At 45.2% G+C, this 23785-nt stretch overlaps 1 protein-coding gene across 1 annotated transcript; it reads right to left on the minus strand.

Moving 5' to 3' along the window:
• Positions 1-7206: 7206 nt before the first annotated feature.
• TBL3 (transducin beta like 3) lies at positions 7207-22500 on the minus strand. Its single transcript, XM_088464931.1, has 22 exons — positions 22357-22500; positions 19367-19418; positions 19161-19256; positions 19032-19079; positions 18334-18475; positions 18020-18104; positions 17724-17894; positions 16677-16752; positions 16503-16599; positions 15894-16102; positions 14587-14728; positions 13968-14026; positions 13116-13222; positions 12307-12454; positions 11746-11976; positions 10316-10386; positions 10076-10232; positions 9894-9952; positions 9701-9804; positions 8493-8564; positions 7963-8121; positions 7207-7866 (listed from the first exon to the last, which is right to left on the minus strand). The coding sequence occupies exons 1-22, from the start codon at positions 22386-22388 to the stop codon at positions 7706-7708; spliced, it is 2478 nt and encodes an 825-aa protein (XP_088321057.1). The 5' UTR covers positions 22389-22500; the 3' UTR covers positions 7207-7705.
• Positions 22501-23785: the final 1285 nt, after the last annotated feature.

Here is a 23785-nt window from a genome sequence, read left to right on the forward strand (position 1 = left end):
GACCCATAACCAACCCCTCTTGCAAAACAAGAGACGAGATACAGTACACGGGACCTTTCAGGTTTGAACTTGTGTTGTTCACACCAAGAAATATGTATCTTCCATATATGATGATAAATCTGGGAAGTAACTGGTTTGCGAGCCTGCATCATGTTTTTCACCACAGACTCTGAAAACCCTTTGGCCCTCAAAATATTGGATTCAAGAACCATGCAGTCAAAGCCAGGCGAGGCAAATCGTGGTGACGGCATGGACCCTGAAGTAACAGATCCGATGCAGGGGCAGACAATATGGAACATCTGCCAACATGATGAGAATTGTGTACGACGGCGGGGCCTGTCTTGGGCCACCAGAATGACCAGTCGTGCCACTGATCGAATCTGCTGAATTACCTTTGATAACATTACCGGAGGATGAAGGATATATGCCAGCTGGAACACCCAAGGTGCTGTCATGGCATCCACCAGCAATGCCTGAGGATCCCTGGGATCAAGAACCGTACCATGGAAGTTTCCCGTTCATACAAGAAGACATTAGATTCATATCTGGAGATCCCCATCTTGCAACTATTTCTGCTAACACCTCCTGGTGTAATTCCCATTCCCCTGGGTGCACACTGTGGCAACTTAAGAAGTCAGCCTCCCAGTTGTCCACTCCCAGAATGTAAATTGCCAAAATAGCTGGAGCCCAAATTTTCTGCCCAATGAAGGATGTGAGAAACTGCTCTCATTGTTTGCCAGCTGTGGGTGCCACCCTGCTTGTTTATGTAAGCAACTGCTGTGGTGGAATTGTCTGATTGGATTCGCACTGGATTCCTTAGATGGCATTGAACCTGAATCAATGCTTATCAAATTGCCCTTAATTCCAGTATATTGATGGAAAGACCAAAGACCCTGTGTCTGTGTAGAACCACCACCACCCAGCCTGTTAGGCCGGCATCTGTGGTGACAATGGTCCTGTCAGGTTTTGGCCTGGAATTGGCCATTACTCACAGCGGCATCGGCTTCCCCTGATCAGCCGTGTGGTCAGACGCCAGGTGACGTGCTGAGTATTCTCCCCTGGGCCAGTGAAGACTTCCATGTGATTCTCCATTGGAGAGTTCCCACGGCTGCAGTCATGGGCCCAGCCATGTTGTCTCTCTCACCTGACCAGACTTTCCTCCAATGATAGCCTTGTGGTCTCTCAGCTGACTCGCTCGTCCAATGACCAGCTACCTAAGGAAATAAAGCAGGACTCCAGGAACAGGAAGTTGCCTGAACTTCTCTATTTCCAGTTGCTGCTTCGCTGAAGTACTGTTCCAGGCTCCACTCTGTTCTTATCTCCAGTGCTCTTTCATAAGTTTCATCTGATATTCTCTACATGTGTTTCTCATCAGTCTCAGCTGATATTCATCTATGGAGGCCAGAAATTCTTCTTCCTCTATGGAACAAATGACTGACCTTATTGACTCCATATTGAATTTTTCTAAATGGTGATAAGCATTTAACCTCCTGAGGTTGAGAATGGGATGAAATGACTTGTCTTGTTTGTCTACCAAGAAAAGACTGGAGTAGAACCCCAGGCCTTGCTGTAGTACCAGAACCGGAATAATTATTCCAGAATCGGAAGCGCAGAAATTGCCTGTATGAGAGCCGCCTTTCTGCAACCATCCACAGGGAGAAGAGTGGAAAAGAATATTTTTGGAACAGGACCCTTCAAAAATCCGGATTGGATTGAATCCAAGTTTCCCAGAATTTGAGTAAGCCAGAGGATGGGTCCCAGTCCCGTGACAGTCATGTGGATTGACCTGCTGGCTTAGCCGCAAGTCGACTGGTGCCGAGGACAGCACATCCCCTAAAGGTCCCTCTTCAGGGATACACCCCTGACAGCCTGACAGCTACCCCTGCCTTGAGTCCGAAAGGAACGAAATTTAGGAGATTTTGTTTTTGGTGTAGTTACAGGAAGTTAGGGACTTTTTCCTCCTGTAACCTGAGAAATAATTTTAGTTAAAAACGTAAATGCCTCTAGAGCATGCTTGGATTCTATGTCTGCCTTCCATGTTTTAAGCTATAGCAAACGCCTGGCAGAAATGGCCAAAGCTGAAATATCAGCCTGAACCTGAATATCTATTAAAAAGAGTCACCTACATAGGTTAGTGCTTTCAGAATCTGATCAGCTAAAGAGCTAGCTTCAGACACATCCTCTGATTGAAAACCAGTAATCATCTGGTTTATCCAGGGGTTGATAGCCTTAATCACCCAGGCACTGGCCAGAATTGGATGCAGCGAGACTCCTGAAAAAAGTGAATAAAGATTTAAATACAGCCTCATTCTTTCTATCCATAGGATCTTTAGAAGTTACAGACTGTGTTGTGGGAATAACAGTATTCCTGACCAACCTAGCAATAGGAGTATCCTCTTCCGAAAAAGGATAGAGAGACAATTTTTTTTCGGAATATGGTTTTAACCAGGCTTCTTTTAAGATTTCCTCAAAATGTGAAAATTCTGGGAAAAGATACGTTTCTTCTTACATTTAAAGAAAGAAACTGAACTAATCTCTGGAATAGCTGCTTCCTGTAGATGCAAAGTCTTCCTGACCACATCCTATCAACATAGAAACTCCTGAATCAGAATGGGAATCACCCATGAGAGGCGTCTTCCCAGTCATAATACAAGTAGCTGAAGCCTCTTCTCCAGGAAAATCGACTGAGGAATGGCCTGAAAGTCTGTTAGTGGCTGTGCCCCCTGCGGACGTTACCATTTTATTTAGGGACGTTGGTATCTGAGCGAGACACTGTCCCATATTCTGGGGTCTATCGAGGGATCAGACGAAGGAGGAGCTTGGCTGATAATGACGTAATTCACATATGGCCTCAACCATAGACCTTGCATCACTGGCTGTTCAGCCGAACGTCCCGGTAATGAATACCCCTGTGAACAACCAGCATAGAGCAACCCTAAAGCCAGTACCTTTTGGCAAGTTTTTTCTCACATTTTAAACAAGTATGACCCCTGTTTTTTGGAACCCTTGTCTGGCTTTATCCATACTGAAAAAGAAAGACAAGTCTAACCAATACATATAGTCAGGTGAATAAATATTGGGACATTGACATAATTTTCATATTTTGGCCTCTATTCACCACCACAATGGCTTTGAAATGAAACAAACAAGATGTGCTTTAACTGCAGACTTTCAGATTTAATTTGAGGGTAATTACATCCAAATCAGGTGAACGGTGTAGGAATTACAACCGTTTCTATATGTGCCTCCCACTTTTTAAGGGGCCAAAAGTAATGGGACTATCAACTCAAAAGTTATTTCATTATCAATTAAGCAGGTAAAAGGTCTGGAGTTGATTCTAGATGTGACATTTGCATTTGGAATCAGTTGCTGTCGACTCTCAATATGAGATCCAAAGAGCTGTCACTATCAGTGAAGCAAGCCATCATTTGGCTGAAAAATCAAAACAAACCCATCAGAGAGATCGCAAAAACATTAGGTGTGGCCAAATCAACTGTTTGTAACATTCTTAAAAAGAAAGAATGCACCGGAGAGCTCAGCAACACCAAAAGACCCGGAAGACCACGGAAAACAACTGTTGGCCAAATCAAGAACACTCTCCAGGAGGTAGGTGTATATGTGTCAAAGTCAACAATCAAGAGAAGACTTCACAAGAGTGAATATAGAGGGTTCACCACAAGATGTAAACCATTGGTGAGCCACAAAAACAGGAAGACCAGATTAGAGTTTGCCAAACAACATCTAAAAAAGCCATTACAGTTCTGGAACAACATCCAATGGACAGAGGAGACAAAGATCAACTTGTACCAGAGTGATGGGAAGAGAAGAGTATGGAGAAGGAAAGGAACTGCTCATGATCCAAAACATACCACCTCATCAGTGAAGTATGGTGGTGGTAGTGTCATGGCGTGGGCATGTATGGCTGCCAATGGAACTGGTTCCCTTGTATTTATTGATGATGTGACTGCTGACAAAAGCAGCAGAATGAATTCTGAAGTGTTTCGGGCAATATTATATGCTCATATTCAGTCAAATGCTTCAGAACTCATTGGACGGCGCTTCACAGTGCAGATGGACAATGACCCGAAGCATACTGCAAAAGCAACCAAAGAGTTTGTTAAGGCTAAAAAGTGGAATGTTATGCAATGGCCAAGTCAATCCCCTGACCTGAATCCGATTGAGCATGCATTTCACTTGCTGAAGACAAAACTGAAGGGAAAATGCCCCAAGAACAAGCAGGAACTGAAGACATTTGCAGTAGAGGCCTGGCAGAGCATCACCAGGGATGAAACCCAGCGTCTGGTGATGACTTTAGGCTGTAATTGCCTGCAAAGGATTTGCAACAAAGTATTAAAAAGTGAAAGTTAGATTTAGGATTGTTTAGTTTGTCCCATTACTTTTGGCCCCTTAAAAAGTGGGAGGCACATTTAGAAACTGTTGTAATTCCTACACCGTTCACCTGATTTGGATGTAATTACCCTCAAATTAAACCTGAAAGTCTGCAGTTAAAGCACATCTTGTTTGTTTCATTTCAAAGCCATTGTGGTGGTGAATAGAGGCCAAAATATGAAAATTCTGTCAATGTCCCAATATTTATGCACCTGACTGTAGCCTCCTAAATTTCCTATGAGAAAAGTGTAGCACTGACTGAATAGCAAAAATCAAGGAGGCTAATTAAGACTCTAATGCACACACCTGTTAAATGCAAAAAAAACCCCAGACTTCTAAGAGTCCAAAACAAAAAAGGTAAACAAATCTTATATACCACAGTATGTAAATGCCTAAATTCCTGGGAAACAGTGCAGTAAAAAAAGTTGTTTATATACTATAGGCCCAGAAATAACTAGGATTATTACTTAGTAGGAGTGTTAACCTGGTGAACTGCTTATCTTGTTAGTACACATCCATCCCCCTGTATCTGCTGTAAGCTCCTCCACACAGAACTTCAGCAGCTCTCAGATGTTATGCTGCATGGCTTTGCAGCTGCGTGAGCTGCTGCCAATTAAATACCTGGGGGAGGCATGGCGTCCTGCTCACTCAAGGCACCTGATGTAATCATAGCCTCCGGCGTTCGCAGAGGACTACCCGCGGGCCGTAATCAAGCCTCTCTTCTCAAAAGCCAGCAGCGCTGTAATTCCCTCCGGCGGTCCACCAAGGAAATCGTAGGGGACTGAAAGTGGCGTGGTGCTGTGGAAGCCTCGGGGAGATGCGAGACATGCTGGCTCCACAGTGCATGCGAGTAATAACAAAGCCGGCCAATATGCTCACAAGCTGTGTGCCGGGAAGCAGTACATAAAGGCAACAACATCTGTAAAAAGCTTACCTCTTTGCCTGCGGCCCCCTTAGATGTGTGTCTGGCGTGGAGAGAGACCCAGGGATTATGTAGCTTGGTGACTCTCTCAGGGAGCGGTCTTTAGAGTGGGATACAGGACTCACACAAACCTCTATTCTATATAACTCCTCACTCTGCTAGTACTTATCGCCAGGAACTAAGCACCCAAACCAAACATAAAACCTAACTAAAAGCTAGGACCTAGCCAGTGCCTTACTCCAAGGCAATAACAACAAGGCTGAGTTTAGGGTGGAAGTGGAGGGATTATATTGGGTGTGGGAGCCAGTTTTTAATTAGTTAGTGTCCGACTACACATAACCCAGAAGTAATGGCATCTCCCAGATGGATGAAAAAGGAATGGCCTGAAACGATAATCATAAAACTGGACCCCACCCACCTGAATGACCCTGAGGTCAGAAGTAGATGGACACTGTCCTCTTACTTCTGCATGTACTGGTTGCCCCAAATTCAGGGGAAAAGCCTGGCGGATCCATAGAGGGGGTCCTTGCAGCATGTGTGTACCCCCACCATGAGTCCATCCAGTCCCAGGCCAGTTGGCACCAGGGCTTTCTTTCCCAGTAGAGTATGGCTCAGAAATAAATGTGCAGTGCCCCCCCTCCCCTCCTGGGCATAACCAATCCTGCAGCGCTCTTGTCCACTCCACAAGTGGCTAGCTGGGACTTATGGTTCATCCAAAGTGAAGAAGAAAAAACTCAGTTTACACAAAAAAAAAATGAAAATAATCATAGAAAATGTATGGAATCACATGGCTAAAAAGTCCAGATGGAAATGAGGAAATAAAAAGCATTTCATTAACAGACAATGGCAGGTTGGTATGTACTATGGCTACAGCAACTTCATCTGAGGGTGGAACCCCCATTAGCAATGTAACCAGAGACACGCCCAGCCCGGACAGCAAATTGCTGAGATAGTGGTGAATAATGCCCTGCGACCTGGAGCGTATTTTAGAAGGAATTCCTAAAGCTTCTCAGACTTAGGCTGGGTACACACACAAAGATTTTCTGTCCAACCATCCAACTAGTTGATTGGTTGGAATGAAAATCTGGTAAGGTATGAAAGCAAGTGACAATCAGCAATTTGCTCCCAAATGCCAGAAAATGGACAAAAACTGTTGTTTGAACAAATTGTTTAGATCAAACATTTAACAAACTTGTCTGACGACCATTTTCATCTGTTTTCTGGCATTTAGGAGCAAATTGCTGATGATCAGTTACTCCCATACGTTACCAGATTTTCATTCCAACCAATCAACTAGTTGGATGGTTGGACAGAAAATCTTTACGTGTGTATGCAGCTTAAACCAACCATAAATAATATCAGGTCACAGACTCTGCACGAAATCCTTAGCTACAGAGCAACGTTGCTGGGAACAAATTCTATACCATACGGCCAGCATTCATTTCACTGCACCCCAGTGGAACAATGAGGTTATACTACCTGGGTTATTAAATCTTAGGACCTGACGAGGGACACGTGTAACCTACGTCCAAGCCAGGAGCAGCACATAATCTTATTAAAATAAATTAAAAACTAGCATTTTGGACCGGTCATTTTCCGGGTCGCTAGCTCTTCTGTGCGGCACATACTGTGTACACAGCCCCCCAGCTGCGACACTGAGGCTCGAGCATCTTCCCCCGTCTGCTTACAGAGGCTGCGGATACCTGTGACATCGGGCATCTTCTGCTTTAGGTTGTCTCGTTGTTGCAGTGAGCGCCATTAGGAGATGGGGGTGTACGTGCACTCCAGCTCCTACTGCGCACGTTGGTGACGTGAAAGCATTCCGGATTATACTACAGACTATTCTCCTATGGGTTCCACAACATAAATCTCCCCCACACACATTACACTGTAGGAAATGTTCTAAAATGTACAAACATTAATTTATTATTACAGAGCTTTTGTATCACTAGAGTTTCTGACTGTCAGATGGCTGACGGCCCAGACTCCACGTAGCAAAAATGAATTCCTGGGATGCAGCTGTCAGTAAGAGCAGATAATGCATCCTATTACTGACTGCTTCATCTGTATGGGGTGGGAATAGAACACAGCTGTCGTAGGACTAGGCAGTGATCACCCTACCGGCTGTAACTCGAAAACGTTTGGTACAAATAGTTTTTATCTGTTACAAAAAAAACAGAGAGATGTCCAACTTTCTGCTAATGTCTGATAAGAAGCCGATGAATGGTCCACTACAAGGCCAGACGGGTAAATAAGGGCACCCCAAGTCCTCCGGGCATCCAGTAAGCACAAACGATCTGCTCAGAATGATGCGGTCAATGCGCGTTACGTAAAGCAGGAGGCTGACGAGGGGGTGCCCAAAGATGCCCCTGGACAAACGGCGAGGGATGGTCCTCATGCTTTGGTGTCTTCTTGGATGGTCAGATCCAGACTGAGAAAAGGGTCGGCCGCCTTGTCCTTCTCCACGGGTAAATCAGTTATTCTCATGTGCTGCCACATGAAATCCACAAACATGGAGGCCTGCAGCAGCCTCCCCATCCTCTGCATGTGTCGTTCTGGAAGGAAAAATAAGAAGTCACGTAAGGACCATGGCTGAGACATGCTCTATGCGCGTTTCGCAATCCGTCACCACCCGGTCCTGCTAAACTCACCTGTGTAAGGTATGAGTGCCTCCAAGGTGCCCCGGATGCCGGTGTATTGGAGCAGGGTATCCGGAGGCTCGTGTGTGAGGAGGATATTTAGCACACATTGAGCTTCATGGCAGTTGCGCGAGTTTGTGTTCCAGACGCTGCAGTATCTCAGGATAGACTCTGACGGCAACAAGGGAGCGACCATTTAAAGGGTATTTAGTACTTTACAAAATATAGATTGGTATTATCCAGAATTCTCTAGTAAGAGAAGATGCCTCAGCGGTAACAGTAGTCCTTAATGAACAGATAATTTGCATTTTCATGAATATAGGTTGACACCTGGTGCTTTCACTGTTTATAGACAATGGGCACATTTAAAAAAAAAAAAAAAAAACCCAGCAGCTCCCTTTTAACTATAAAATATTACACTCGAAATTCATCATAAGTGTAATAATTATCAGCATTTTATATTATGATAGATACAGTGACAGGATGGGGACATGTATCAGGGACTTTGATGCGCCATAGGGTGTGAAAAATCACTCATTTACCTTTCTGGTCCTGGCGTAACCTCAAGATGTTTTTTTCCAGATCCTCTTTTCCCTGTGGCTCATGTAAGATGGCTGGAACATAGAGTGTTAGCAGTGTGGTTTACAGGAGGATCAGCCACCACAAATAGTAAAGGATTGCTCTTACAACTCTTATTAGTGTAGTATTTCAAAGAACGAGAAATTAAAAAAAAATAAAAAAAAAAAATACAATGTTTTCTGTCATTTCCAGATACCAATGGCGGGCACATGGTCACAGCCTCGCCATGAAGGGTGAAGTAAACTGGGGAATTTGGAACGTTGCTGCTAATCCAGAGCTGTATAATCACCGCTTCTCACCAGGTTTAAGATCAGAATTTAATGCGGCACCAATATTAAGTGCAAAAAACACTCCGAGCTTTGTACTTCATACTAGTGATACTTTACATTTTGAAGTAAAGCCTGCTGCTTCCGCACACCTCGTGTACGTGGCTTTGGCCTACCTGTGGCGTTAAGAAGGGGGAGCATAGTGGAATGATGTGCGTAGAGACAATAGGGGTGGAGAGGCGGGCAGAGGCAACAAATGGAGAAGAGGGTCGGAGGCGACAAAGGGAGGAGAGGGTGTTGTGATGGGGGCAACACCTGACTGTTTCCAGAAAAGCCCAGCCTCTGTTACTTGCACTTATACTAAGAATAGGAGATACAGTTAAGGAGCGTACACACTACACGATATGCTCCCTGAGCGATATCGTGTAGTGTGTCCCCGACAGGCTGTGCTCAATGTCGTTCATGACATTGAGCACAGCCGCTGAACGATATCATTAACGATATCGTTCAGCGCCGGGCTCTCTCCCCCATTCCCCAACATGCAGCAACCTGACGACGTCGTCAGGTTGGGCTGCATGTTAACCCGATGAACGATAATGACGAACGACCCGCGGGAACGCGCATCATCGTTCAGGTGTAAAAAATGGACGATAAAGTGGACGACTGAACGATAACGATATCGTTATCGTTCAGTCGTCCACTTTAATCGCCCAGTGTGTACGCACCATTACACTCTAATGAGCATGTTTTATTAGTACAGACAGGACGGGGTAAGAGTGGAATCTAACTCAGTAAATTTAGACTGTTACTCATTTGGGGGAATAGATCCTAGCGACAGAGGCGGCTGAGTGGACAGATGCTGCATTCACTGAAACAAGTCACATTATGCCGTAAGGGTTGGTCACCTTTGATAACCGTGAGCACGGTATGAGGTTGGTCTAAGGCAATAGCCAGGCCCAGCGCCTTCAGGAACCTCTTCTCGTGCAGGAGGTTGGACAGCTCTTGTTGTCTAATGGACGAAATGCGTTAACGGAGAGGATGTCAGGATAGCACGCAGCGCAATCTCTATGATATAGACAAGCCTATGGCACTACTCACTTCAGGATCTCATCCTCCTGCTTTGCCTGCGCCTCCGCCAGCTCCGTCTCGGTGACGTCCTGTGAGCAAAGCAATCATCGGTTACAGGCGGAGGCTCAGTACACAAACCTCTGACATCACCGCATTACACAGTGCAGGGCAGAGGGTTTCTGCACAGCAAAGCTGCAGAGAGATATATTCACCTTCCACAGAACGATGCTGGAATCTGCGGACCCCGTAACCAGGGCACTGTCCGGCTTGTTGCTGTGCAGACCCCAGACTTTGTCCTCGTGGACGTCCAGTGTCTTGATGCACTCGTTGGTCTTTATGGTCCAAAGCTTCAGCAGGCCATCGGAGCCACTGGGGACAGAATAGGGAAAATCTGATTAATGATGACAAAGTTCGGGCAGGCGGGTGAACGGACGAGATCGGTCAGTAGTTACCTAGACAGCAGCTGCGTTCCTCGGCTCACAAATATGACCTTCAGGACTGAGGCATCATGTCCCTCAAATGTCTGTAGAGGGGAAAAGTAGACACTAAATAACCCCAGATACATTAATGTAGTGGAGGTTTGCATATATTTTGTTACTGTTACATTGACAAGTGTTTCTGCTACATTTGCATTTAGAGCATTCTAACTCTCTGATTGGTTACAATACTTTACTAGACTGGAGTGAGAGAGTAACTGAAACCTATCAGTAGTGTAATGAAGACATCTGAATGAATGGGAGGACAGCCAGCCAATCCGGTTTCACATTCAGTACACGCCTTCATTCCCAACACCTTAGAAAACTCCTGTTTTCCACAGCATGCTACACTGGGAGAATAGTTATCGTAAGGAATAGGACTGTGCTTCAATTTGGAGAACCCCCAATAAGACTGAGCCAGCTTCTTCTGTTCTGTGTGTTGCATGTCATTCTCAATAGCTCCTTATTATGTAAAGTGTATTGACTGGACTATTTAAAAAGGCAAAATAAAATCTATATATTGATGATGTGCATATCAAGCATGGCTATCCTTAAAACCTGGACTGTTACGGGCAGATTCAGTTAAGCAGGAGCTGGGCGTGCATTGATCACCCCAGTATGGTAGCTGATTTCTGCTTACAGGCTGCGAGCAGGAATCAGGCACAGAGAGGTAACACGATATCCTGAATCTGCCCCTTAGCAAGCCGTGAGGACCAAATTTGAGAATAGAATCATACAACTATATAATATACTATAGATCAGGGGTGGGGAACATTTTTTCTGCCGAGGGCCATTTTAATATATGCAACAGTATGCATGGGCCCGGTGCAGGCCACGCCCCTCCGTGTAACATCACATGGGGGCGGGGCCACAATCACCAGTGATAACAGCAATGCCCGGAGCATCCTGAGGATGCTCTGGGGAGCTGTAAGGGCAGCGGTGTGAACACCTGAAGCGTCCTAAGGACACTCCAGGCAGCACTGCTGCATAGATTCTGGCTGCAGGGCGACATTCTAGGCACCCTGATAGCCAGATGAGGCTAGCAGAAAAAAGCTCAGAGGACCAGACCAAATGATTCTACAGGCCTTATACGGCCCCCGGGCCTGAGGTTCCCCATCCCTGCTACAGAGTGTAACAGTAGCATTGTATTATACAATGGTGAGAGGTAGAAGAAATTATGGCTAATAAATGTTGATTTCAGTTTATGTTCAGATTCCCCGTTACCACAAGAACAGGTTTTACCACAGTTACACCAGGACACCGCATACATTGCTAAGCGCTGCACCTACCAGTAATCTCTACCAACAGAAAAGTTTAGCTGCGATGTCACTGGACTTTGGTATGTACTATAAATCAGCCCCGTTATAAGTGAAGGAATGAGGTTTTGTTTTCGTTTTTTTAATCACCTTGAGGCAGCTGAAGTCCTGTAGGCTCCACAGTTTGATGGATCCGTCGGCAGATGACGTGGCTACAACTTGGTCCACCGGTGAGAACTGCACACACCATACGCCCCTCTTGTGCCCCCTGTAGATGCCAATCAGGGAAAGGTCTGACGACGACCAAAGCTTGGCTGTTTTATCCTGAGACCCCGATACGACCAGCTTGTCATTGGGAGACACTGCGATGCTGTTGATATCCTGTATATAGGACAGAGACGAACAGCGCCTCTCGCAGGTCAGGCATACAGAATATCATCTTATACAGTAATAATTCATAAGAGAACATAAAAAAATATATATAAAATACTAAGTGACCCTTATAACATAGGGCACTCTCTATACTGCACTGTAGCTAAACATATATAGGACGTGCTTGTGCACCTTCAGATCTAGCCTACAAGATAAGAGTCTGACAGTGAGATATTTCACACATCAGATCTTTACTATGAATAAGAGTCTTGTGAACAGTCACTTAGAGGACCCGGAATCTGCTGTGATCTGTGCGCTGGGAGCTAGAACACGTCTCACCTTATCGTGCCCCTTTTCCGTAGAACTAGCGAACAAACTTTCCAGCCCAGAGACCTGGCCTTTGGCTGGCTTAGACATGGACTCGGGAAGCTTCCAGATCTTCAATGTGAAATCCTGGCTGCCGCTCACTAAAAAGGACACCTTCAACCTGAGGAAACAAAGGACAGCAATTAATCTAAAGACACCATAGGACTGAATTAATCCGGGACACGTTATAAAGCCAACTGCAACTGGGCTGGATAAGTAGCGGTGTATGTGCATTCTGTGTGTGTACCTGGTAACTCAGCTATCCTTCTGCGTGCATTTGTGTATCTCTGTAATGTGCACCAACAATAGGTGAGGCATGTCTGCACACAAAACACACAGGGCCAGAAGCAGTACTTACAGTGTAAAAGCAATAAAAGACTTGCGGGAGGAGGTTTGCAAATTTTTGGGATTACTGAAAAGAAAATCCTATTTTTTTTTCTTCCTGGTTTCACAAAGCAGTGACTGCACGTAAAATGGCATTACATATATAGGGGTCTAGTTACTAAGCAGTGTTAGGAGACAGAGTGAAAAGTGATAAGGTACCAGCCAATCAGCTCCCAACTGTCATCTCACAGGCTGTGTTTGAAAAATGACAGTTAGGAGCTAATTGGCTGGCACCTTGTCACTCTATCTCCTAACACTGCTTAGTAACTAGACCCCATAATACCAAGCGGCTGAGTAGTTTGTGGCCATTATTACTGTAGAGAATGTTCAAACATCTTAAAAGCTGCGTTGCCTACTTACACATTACCTGCAGATTCCAGGCACACAGAATAACTTGCCTTGAACAGGAGATTGCCCCGACACCATTGGTGTGACCACCGCCCATGGCTACGCATTTCACCATGCCAGTGGATTTATTCATCCTCCATACTCTGACTGTTCGGTCCTATAAAAGAGGGGATACAGAGGGCTTTATATACATGGATCTTGTTGGACCTCAAGTCGAGGTGCTGCAGGAAAGGGGTAACTATCGACTAAAAATTATTCGAGATTAGGTTTTCCCCTATAGGACACCAACGTCTTTTCCAGTAGAATCACCTAAATGGGGTAGGGGGGTGGTTTTTGCCACACACAATTGTATATGCGGGTTTACAAAATAGGAAATGTTGCCCATACCAACCAATCAGATTCTACTTATTTATCCAGGACCTTCTAGAAAATGACAGCTAGAATCTGATTGGCTGCTATGGGCAACAACTCAACTTTCGTAAACCCGCATTTTAGGGGTGGGGACGGTCGGCACTATACTTGGTGATCGGCGGGCCTGGTTTCTGGGCACTCAGAAACCCCCCCTCCGTGCGCGCCTGCAAGCTACAGGGACGCACCTAACACCCTGGGATACAGATCGGACAGCTGGGAAAGACAGACCAGGGACTCTGCAAGTCGAATCAGATAGCAGTCTAATGGATTCCCTCAATGTTTTATTCTCAGTTGATGGGTGTGCATTATAACACATTTCCAGCAATGGAAGTGTGAGGTCAATAACAACTGGGTGGTGCCGACTTATATGGAGTTTAGCACTGTACGATGTAAAAAGTAACTAAATCGCTTTATCATTTAACTGAGGAGACTGCCTGATGACATGACAGCAGCTAAGGTTGTGTATGTAGGCTGTAGTGTTGCAGACATACCTTAGCACAGCTGACGAAGAGGAGGCCTTTCTTAAACACGTCCAGGGCTAGAACAGTCTCTAGAATGTGAGGAACAAGGAGAGTTTTTATTGGCAGGTGTATGTAAGGTTTTGCAGATCCTGACATTGCAGACTGGGAGGTGAAATGCTCTAGAATGTTGCGATCACATAGAAGGTATAGTGAAAGACAAACTGCACCCCCATGTGGCCCATTCCGGTACTGCACTAGAGGAAGGTTTATAAACAAAAACAATGCTGGGTAAGTGAATTCTACAGCAGAGGGTTCATACTCCAACTCCAAGGAGCACAAAATAAATAGGTCATTATCTGGATAAATGGCTGAACCAGTTAAGCATTGTTGGTGAGGTTTCCCCATAGCAACCAATCAGATTCTAGCAGCCATTTTTATAGCAGAGTTTAGACCATGAAAGCAAACATATCATTGGTTGCTATGATTAAATCCAATTTTCCTCTGCACTGGTTTTCCCAAAATGCCTTCCCAGTGTTTCCTGCAGTTTATAAATACGAGATCTTTTCCGTTTTAATATATATTTTAGTTGAACTTTAACACTCTGCTGTGTTAGGTCACAGAAGGAAGACGTGACATAGACCAAACCTACCTGTGTGCCCGTACAGGATCTGGCAGTTGGACGTCGCCAGCTCAAATACTTTCAGCTGGGGGCTGTTTGTGGCCACGACGACATGAGAATCAGAAGGACCCAAGAATTTCACGTCTAGGACCTCATCATTATAACCTGCAAACTGAGAAACGAGACTATTAGTGACCGCCTGCCGAGCTGCGTGAACGTCAGCTGTGTCTATATAGGTCACAGACATCACTATCTATAGTCATACACAGATAACAACTAAGTGATGAAATTGTTGCATATGAAGGTGTCTTGTGTTTTGACTGGAATTCAATTGTTGCACTTTAAAGTAAACCCTTCACACTGGAGGCAGTCATTTTGTGTGACAGGACAAATTTTCAAAACACACCCTTTAAGTTCAGTGACATCACTGAGAATGCTTTAAATAGCAATAAATATTGGTCCAGCCTATTAAAAGGTTGTGTCACAAGTCCATTTAATTTAAACGTGGAAATCAGTGACATCACCGAGTATGCAGCTTATCTGTTAGTTAGGAAACCGTGAAGTCACTGAGAATGCAGCCCAATTTCCACATTTAAATGAAATGGACTTGTGACACAAACTTTTAATAGGCTAGACCAATATTTATAGGTATTTAGAGCTTCAGTGCTTCAGAGATGTCCCTGGTTCCAAGTGAACTGAAAGGCTGCCCTCTCTAGTGAGCGGATAGGAAACAGTCTAGGCAGCCTATCAGCTCACTAGAGAGGGCAGCCTATCAGCTCACTAGAGAGGGCAGCCTATCAGCTCACTAGAGAGGGCAGCCTATCAGCTCACTAGAGAGGGCAGCCTATCAGCTCACTAGAGAGGGCAGCCTATCAGCTCACTAGAGAGGGCAGCCTATCAGCTCACTAGAGAGGGCAGCCTATCAGCTCACTAGAGACGGCAGCCTATCAGCTCTTTAGAGATCAGTGACATCACTGAGTATGCAGCCTATAATTTAGCTAGGATCCAGTGACATCACTGAGTGGGCAGCCTGTAAGTTTGCTAGGAACCAGTGACATCACTGAGTGGGCAGCCTGTAAGTTTGCTAGGAACCAGTGACATCACCAAGAGTGCAGCCTATGAACTCCATAGGAACCAGCAACATCACAGAGAGCAGCCTATAAACTCACTAGAGACCAGTGACATCACAGAGAATGCAACCTATCAGTTCACTAGGAACATCTCTGAAGCACGGAGGTTCTAATACCCAAGAATATTGGTCCGGCCTACTCAATGGATGTCTCACAAGTCCTTCATTTAAATATAGTAATTCTTAGCCTCCAGCATTGTGGTGCTACCTGCTTTTTCAGCTGTAGCTTGTGGAGATCATACATGACGATGTTGTGTTCTGCTGTCACTGTGACCATCTCCTGCTGGTTAGGGAGCAGCAGGCAGTGTATCAGGCTGTGCTCGTCGCTCTCTTCCTCCGAGACCTTCTTACTGGTGTGAGGCAAGGTCTGGCTGAACACACACTTGGAGGTGGCTGCGTCCCACACCTGTACAATGCCTGTGGACAAGCAACGCAATTAGCTTATTACAGCAATGTTATAAATACATTTTTGGTCCATGCAAAGTTAACAAGGAATAAATGTAATGTCACATATCTCAGGATATAAAAATCACAAAAATGTGTGACACTCAAAACACAAAAGGCAAGAGTACAGAAACTAAGCATAATACTATATACAAGATAAATGGAGAAGTATATAACATACCAGCATCGTACACTAGCGGTCATAAAAGGCAGCACTGATATATGAAGTGGGAACTCGAGAGTTAACCATCTAATGGGATCAATCAACATTAAAAGGTCCCTGACCAGAAGAGCTTGCAATCTGTTTATATTCTCATGCCTGAATACCAATCACTAAAGTGGTAAAATTGCAGCTCAAGGGGCAGACCCTCACCTTTACTACCAGCTGTGATGAAGAGAAGAGACTTTGGGTTCTGCTCTCTGCCAATTACGTCGGGGGACTCTGGGAGAAGCAGCACAACTTCCACGCTCTGCCAGGGGAGAGAATTAGATGTTGCACATGTCGCAGTTACAGGCACCGTATGTACAGGACAGGAGTCTCTCTTACCTCGTACACCGGAACGGTCCTCTTAGAGGCCCTAGTCACCAGATCCCACACGGTGCAGATTTTGTCCCGGCCTGAACTGAAAACCAGGGAAAGAATTACCGCTCTGTATGTGGTCTCATTGCCAGAGATCTCTCAGGAGCTGCCTTGCTGGGGAATCTGGAGAGCGCTTCTAAAAGTGACTGTTTTCTCTAGGGCAGAGACAGGCGACTTGTGCTCAGCTGGGACTTTGGTCTCAACAGCTGGTGCCACGTGTTGCCAATCTCTCCCTAGAACATCACCATATTCACAAATGGTCCACGTAAATATAGTATTGACCCTGAGCATTGAGATCACTGAAGATACTGACTGCAATTAAACCGTTGCAAGTGGAGGGGTAACGGCCTGGGATTAAAACGTGGGGGTGGAATTCTATAAAAGGAACCTCTAAAGTTACAACACAAATTACTTAATATATAAATGTGCTACATGTAGCATTATTATGTGTGTTAGCTCCTAATACTGCAAATAAGATCAGATAGAATACCAAATATCCTAAAGTTCTGTCAAAGGGGGGAATTCATTTCAACGCGATGTTGAATAGCCGCGGGAAGGAGCTCCCGCAGCTATTCAATACACCGAGCTGTTTGGGGATGCGGGGAGAAATCCGACCAAAGTGCTGGGCACGCAGCTGTTTTTCTGCATAGCGCAGCTCTGACAGCCGCGCGCCCGGCACTTTGGTCAGAGAATGATGGTTAACGCACCTTAACACCCTTGTTAAGGCACGATAACCGGTATTCTCCAACCAAACAGCGCACTGAATTGAATAGCTCCCAGCGCTATTCAATTTGCGTTTAATTGAATCGCCCCCAAAGTATGGAAACTTGTACATATTGCTGAATGTATCCAGATGCTTTTCATGTTCAATTAACTTGTATTTTAGATCTTACTAACCCTTTAATATAAAATTTAGGAGGGCTGTGTAGGAGCAATCATAAAAACAAATCTGTGCTAATCTAGGCCATTGGCCGACCATCCAGCAAGAGGTCACAAAATAGATCCTGTACTTACCTGATCATAGTGTCTCCGTCGGGAGAGAAGCAGAGGGAGGTGACTGCACTGTAGTGAGACTCCAGAATACACAGGCATTGGCTGGACTTCAGATCCCACATACGTATTTTATAATCCATGGAGGAGGAGAACAGCTGCAGACGGGACATGTCAGGATGGAAGGCGACCAAACTACAGGGAGGAGGGACAATAAGAAGTTCAAATGTCAAAACAACATTTCCCCAAAGTGCAGGACGCCATTAATGTTAGATCTTCTACATGTCATAGAACAGCAGCCCCTGGCAGAGAATACATACTGGACTACCCCGGACGACCCCTTCAGGTTATGGGTGCAGTACTGCTTGACGACATCCCAAATCTTTATGGTGCTATCACATCCTCCTACAGGGAGACAAATGCAATCTGTAAACTCAGCAGAGCAGCAGTCAGACCCTTCCTTATAGCAGAAGACACAGCACTCCCAATACATTGTAGTAAATTATAGGTTTAGCATTCATTATAGCAGGCAAATAATCCAGAGTGCCTTTAGGATGCTCAGAAGTTTGACGATTGATGTAAATAATCAACATGATAAAAAGGCTATATATAATACATCTTAATAATCACTTACCTGTAGCCAGTAGAGTAGAGGTGGGATCAAAGGTCATATTGGAGACTGGCGCTGTATGGATGGCTCTCCATGTGCGAGAACAGGTGCCCTCCTGCCATTGCCACTGCTTAAGGAGTAGGGTACGGCTACTGGTTACCAGAATCTGCAGGATACAAAATGACAAGACAAGGCTAGATGGTAAGTACGTGGTGAGGGAGGGGGTTGTTTTCTTCAAATAACTAAATGCCATAATTCTAGTTCGCTCTGGTCGTGCCAGGTTAGAAGAATGTCCATGAAGAGCGGGCACATAGCTGCTTGATTGTCTGGCGAAAAGATTAAGCCATTCAGCAGAGTCTATGAACTGTGCAGAAAGTCCTTACATCAAGCCCAGCTGGAGAGCTCTGATCCAGCTAATTGAAAAAATTTCTGCACAAACTCATATAAAGATGTAACGGAACTTTGTCTTAAAGTATGGATTCAGCCTGAGGACCCTGCTGAAAGCCAAACCCACCCATTAATGTACATTAAGCAGCATGAGCCTGAATGATAGAATCAGACTTGTAACTTTATCTCCTGAAAGCGATAACTCTGCAACCTGTGGACTAAAACTGCAGAATAAACAGAGACTGAAATGTGATTGGCCAGAGCATAAAAGAATTGGCTTCACCAAACGTGACTAAAAATATCTTAGGGTAGGAAACCGAATGCAGGTAACTCACCTCATCGTCTGGACTAAGTGCAAAAGATGTGATGTCTTCCTGATCATCCTAAGAATTAGGAACAGGTATTCAGTATTCCAATACAATAATGATACTTATTTACATACAACATATATATATATTCCTTACCTGTTCTATAGTACGAGCCACAGCTCCAGTAGCGATTTCCAGAACATTCAGCTTATTCCCGCAGGTACAGATCAGGTGAGTCCCATCTTTATTTATCTGATATACAACAAAATTAGCCGCCCGTCAGAACAAGATGAGACTCCCAACGGAAATGTTAAAATAATTCAGCAAATACGAAATGAACAAATGAAATTAGTTACAAATACCTGAACTTTTCCACCTTTGTAGAAAGCTTCAATTTTTCTGTCCACGGCATAGCTGAAAAAAGAAACATGGCGTTAATGACGTTCATTATAGTCTGCGCTGGCTGATGTATGTAGAGTGATCTAATACAAAGTGAGCACCATTATTCAAAAGCTCATTGGCTAATTTTAGTTTCATGTTTTTACACAGAACAACTTCTTAAATCTATTTCCTAGCCTGATAAAACAAAAAACAGTCCCCGTTAGATAACCTGAGGATGTACAATAGGGACTTTAAAACCACAAAATGGTCATTTGGGCATAAATATTTTAGGCATTCTATATTAGTTGAAGGTTGAATTTTACTTCCGATGTATTGTGGTGTAATATGAAGTGAGGCGTACATTCACTATAAAGTGTCCAAATGGCTTGGCCAGTTTTAGAGAAGCCAGCGATTAGTTTGATAACAGTTCCAAGTACTAAAAAGTGGCCAATTTCACTGACTTCTGGAGCAATCAGCCCAGATTAACTCTACATTTCCAGTCTCATTGTGTCCCTTTAAACCAGGGGTCAGGGAACTTTACCTTTTACCCCAAAATATATTTAGATACGCCGACGTTACCCCCTTGATTTGAAAGGAAGGAAATCATATAGTAGTGCCCCCATAGTTATGCCCCTGTAGCAGTGCCCCCATAGTTATGCCCCTGCAGCAGTGCCCCCATAGTTATGCCCCTGTAGTAGTGCCCCCATAGTTATGCCCCTGTAGTAGTGCCCCCATATAATGCCCATGTAGTAGTGCCCCCATATAATGCCCCTGTAGTGCCGCTTGTACAAAGAAAAAAAAAAACGTACCTTAATCGCCGCTCCTGCATCCGCCGCCGTCCTGTCCGCCCGGCTGCTCCTCGTAACTATGGGAGAGACGTCATGACATCTCTCCCATAGTGCGCATGGAGAGAGCCGGAAGCTGGAGTTCAGAAGAGAACTCCAGCCTCCGGCTAACGCAGCGCTGCAGGGAAGGAGCCGGGTGCCCGCTAGTAATAACATCTCAGCGGGCGTCCGGCTTAGAGCCTCCCTGCGGCGCCGGGTGCAGCGGCTCACCCGGTTCACATGCACCTCCAGCCCTGCATCCATTACCCCCAGGAATTTCAGTTTTACCCCAAGTGGAGTAATTTACCTCTGTTCCCCGACCACTGCTTTAAATAGTATGTCATAAGCAACAATCTTTGTCAGTGTGTTCTGTCCTTTTAACTACTGAGAAGTGGCTACTAATGGTGCAACAGATAAAACAGCACGTTCACGTTTCTGTGTTTTAGTCACGCAGATGATGAGTGTCTGTATAACAAGTGTGTCTCACAGCAATCAGCTCTCATCTGGTGACCACAAAGGGAAGATGCACTAAGCACTGGGGAGTGATAAAGTACTAACCATACTATCAGTTTTCAGGCTGTGAATAATGACAGTTAGGAGCTGATTGGTTGGTACTATTACATACCTTCCAACATTTCTCAGTTAAAATCCGGTACACAGGCGAGGCCACATATAAAGACATGGATAAAGTGGGCATGTCCACGGGTACTGTACACTGAAGGCAGCTGGCGCTGGTTGGTACACTGCCTTGCCCTTCTGTACGCTGACGTAATGACGTCATTAGGTCAGCGTCAGTGCAGAGAACCACGGAGGACGGAGCCACCTGTCACTCAGCAGCGCTGCGGGAGTCCTGTGTCCAAGCAGCGCTGCTAAAGAAGTCAGGAGATTGTACCCACCCTGTACAAAACGGTACAGCCCGTTTGCAGGTACAAACCATCAAAGAACGGTACTTTACCGGCTAAAACAGTATAGATGGAGGGTATGCTATTATTATTATTTGTAGCACAGTGCAAAGCTATCTATAAAGAAGAAAAGTGTCAGACAATAAAATTCTGTGCATCATCATCAACATTTACACATCACTAATATATTACGCTGCAATTAATCTATACCCTCCTGAAGGTTTTTGTACCTGTTGGGACTGAAACAGTCATTTAGAAGCATCGCCAGCCTAACACACGTGAACAGGTTTCACAATGGACATCAATGAACTTACTCATGTTTTTTTTTGCTGGCGTTGGGTGTGCTCAGCGCTAGTTTTGTGGTGTCCCTATCGCTTCTTGCCCCATTCAACACGAGTTTAGTGCACTGCGATTCTACCCCCATTTTTTAAACTGAGTTTGTGCAGCTATTTTTTCATTACTTGGACAGCCCATGTCAAAAATAAGGGGAGGGCGACTGTGACTTGTGAGTGGTCCTCTCACTCATACCCCCTCCCCCATTTAGAATGCTGACCTGTATTACTGATCCAGCAGAGTCCCAGGACTCTGGACTAACCTTTTCTTACCCCCTAACAGTCCTTTAGGGGTGCCTAACCCTAACCTCCCCCCCAAGTGCCTAACCCCCCCCCCCCTTCCCCACAGCCTAAACCTAAGTCTCCCAGGTGGGCGCCTAACCCTAATCCCCCCTTCCCCTAGCCTAACCCTAACCTCCCGGGGAGTGTGCCCAACCCTAAGTCCCCCATAGGAGCCCCTAACCTAACCACCACCACCCCCCCCCCAAGGCGTCTGTTTGCGACCGGCGCCCAGCTTACCTTCGATCGGTAGGCAAGGTGTCGGGCTCCCGGCGTAGGTCTGACAGGCGTCGGGATTTCAACGCCTGTCATTTGTTCCTTGCCGGGATTAGACAGTCGGGAAGCCGGTGGTCGGCATTGCGACCGTCGGCTTCCTGACTGCATCCCTGGTGGTGGTATGAGCAATGCATCACAATGTGAGTCAATGGCACTAGAGGCTGCAAATGTTTATGTGTCAGGGCATACTGGAACTTGAGAGAGAACTAATGTGACAGTACAAGTACCAGCAGCCCGAGGTTGTCAGGGCATACTGGGACTTGTAGTTCAAATACTGCAGGAGAGCCACAGGCTGTCCAGGGGTTGTTGACAATGCTGCAGCCGACTATATCATGGACCCTCCCCCGTCCACCCTTACTTGGTCTTGAACTGTACAGCGGAGGCCGCCATGCTCTATCCCGTCCACTGGCCACTGCGTCCCATACACACGCCGAGAGCGACAGCCCATGTGTTCCGTACAGCAGCGAGAACCACTGCGCTTCCGGCGCGGACATTCTACGTCACATAACAGCGAGGAAAAGACGGCGCGCGACGCCATCTTGCTACACCCATCCTTGTTATTGGACAGAGACTGAATCAAAAGCTCACCCCAGCAGGCGCCTATTGCAGAGAGTAGACACCATTCACCTCTAAAGCCCCAGTCATTGTATATTATCCATCATCCATAATTATAAATTAATTCCTCTAATCGTGTGATGCAAAATTGATCACAATGAAACATGAAACCATTGGCCATAAAATCAAGATTATTAATTTTGAGGTTGAATTTTTAAGTTACAAAATATATCATTATGAAAGCAGGTGTGAACATTAATACTTAGAAGCATGTAACCCACTGGCACTGTGGCATGGAGGCTCTGTCAGCGGCCAGCACTAGAAAGATATAGAAAATGTAATAACTAGAGAAAGTCAGTGGGGATGGAGAACATGGAGTGGCAGATAGACTGGTCTCTGGTATGCTCACTCTGCCCCCTACAGTCTGCATTCTTTACCTAATGCCAGTTACCAGACTCACAGGGCAATAATGGGCACCATATGAGTAGATTCCATAATGCAATGTCTACACAGATATATTCCTAAAAGGGATTTAGCAATGACTTTCTCTCAGGCTCCTGCTGTCATTGTAACCAGGGACATTTGCAGAGTTTGTATGACATTGGATTGGACAGACCCAGGCAGCCAATCCAGCTGGTGCATTCATACACCCCCCCAGAGAACAGTAATACTGATCTACCATGGGCTAATCTGTGATCTGATGTATCTAAACCTTTGAATGCAAGACCCATATACCTGCAAACAATCCTGATTTTTGTGGGCCAGTGCCAAGTCCTGTCAGTCAAAGGATGTGTGGTCCCACTGGAAATGGGGACTGTCTCAATATAAATGGTGAAATAGGAGCGTCTGGCAGCTGTTTAGGAAGATTACGATGTGGCCTAATTTTCCAATCGAGAAAGTTTTAAGGTAAAGACCCAAGAGAGACATTAGGATAGGGCAGAGAGCTTTGTGGCCATAAGGACTATCCACACGTGTCTTAACGTCACTCATGACTAAGTGCAAAGAACTTGGCTAGTTGAAGTGCTCAGGGCACTGTGTCAGTGGTGCATGACAAAATGACCCAAGTCAACATTCCCACTTTGCACCTATTTTAAAAATGAACCTCAAAAAATATAAATGTTGTTAGACATCAGATTTGCTAAATTTATAATACAACATAGACTTTGGTGGACCCAATGCAAATGAAATAATCAATATTTTTATTACAAATATTTACATGATCATGTTATTCA

This window comes from Taudactylus pleione, unplaced genomic scaffold (assembly GCF_031769625.1).
Source record: "Taudactylus pleione unplaced genomic scaffold, aTauple2 ptg000061l, whole genome shotgun sequence".
Taxonomy (NCBI): domain Eukaryota; kingdom Metazoa; phylum Chordata; class Amphibia; order Anura; family Myobatrachidae; genus Taudactylus; species Taudactylus pleione.

Coding starts and splice junctions, on each gene's coding strand:
- TBL3 (XM_088464931.1), bottom strand. CDS start 22,388: ATGGCGGCCTCCGCTGTACAGTTCAAGACCAA. Junction 10,387..11,745: donor AGGACTTCAGCTGCCTCAAG/GTGATTAAAAAA, acceptor TCCCCTCTACAG/ACATTTGAGGGACATGATGC. Junction 9,805..9,893: donor CAGGAGGATGAGATCCTGAA/GTGAGTAGTGCC, acceptor TTCGTCCATTAG/ACAACAAGAGCTGTCCAACC.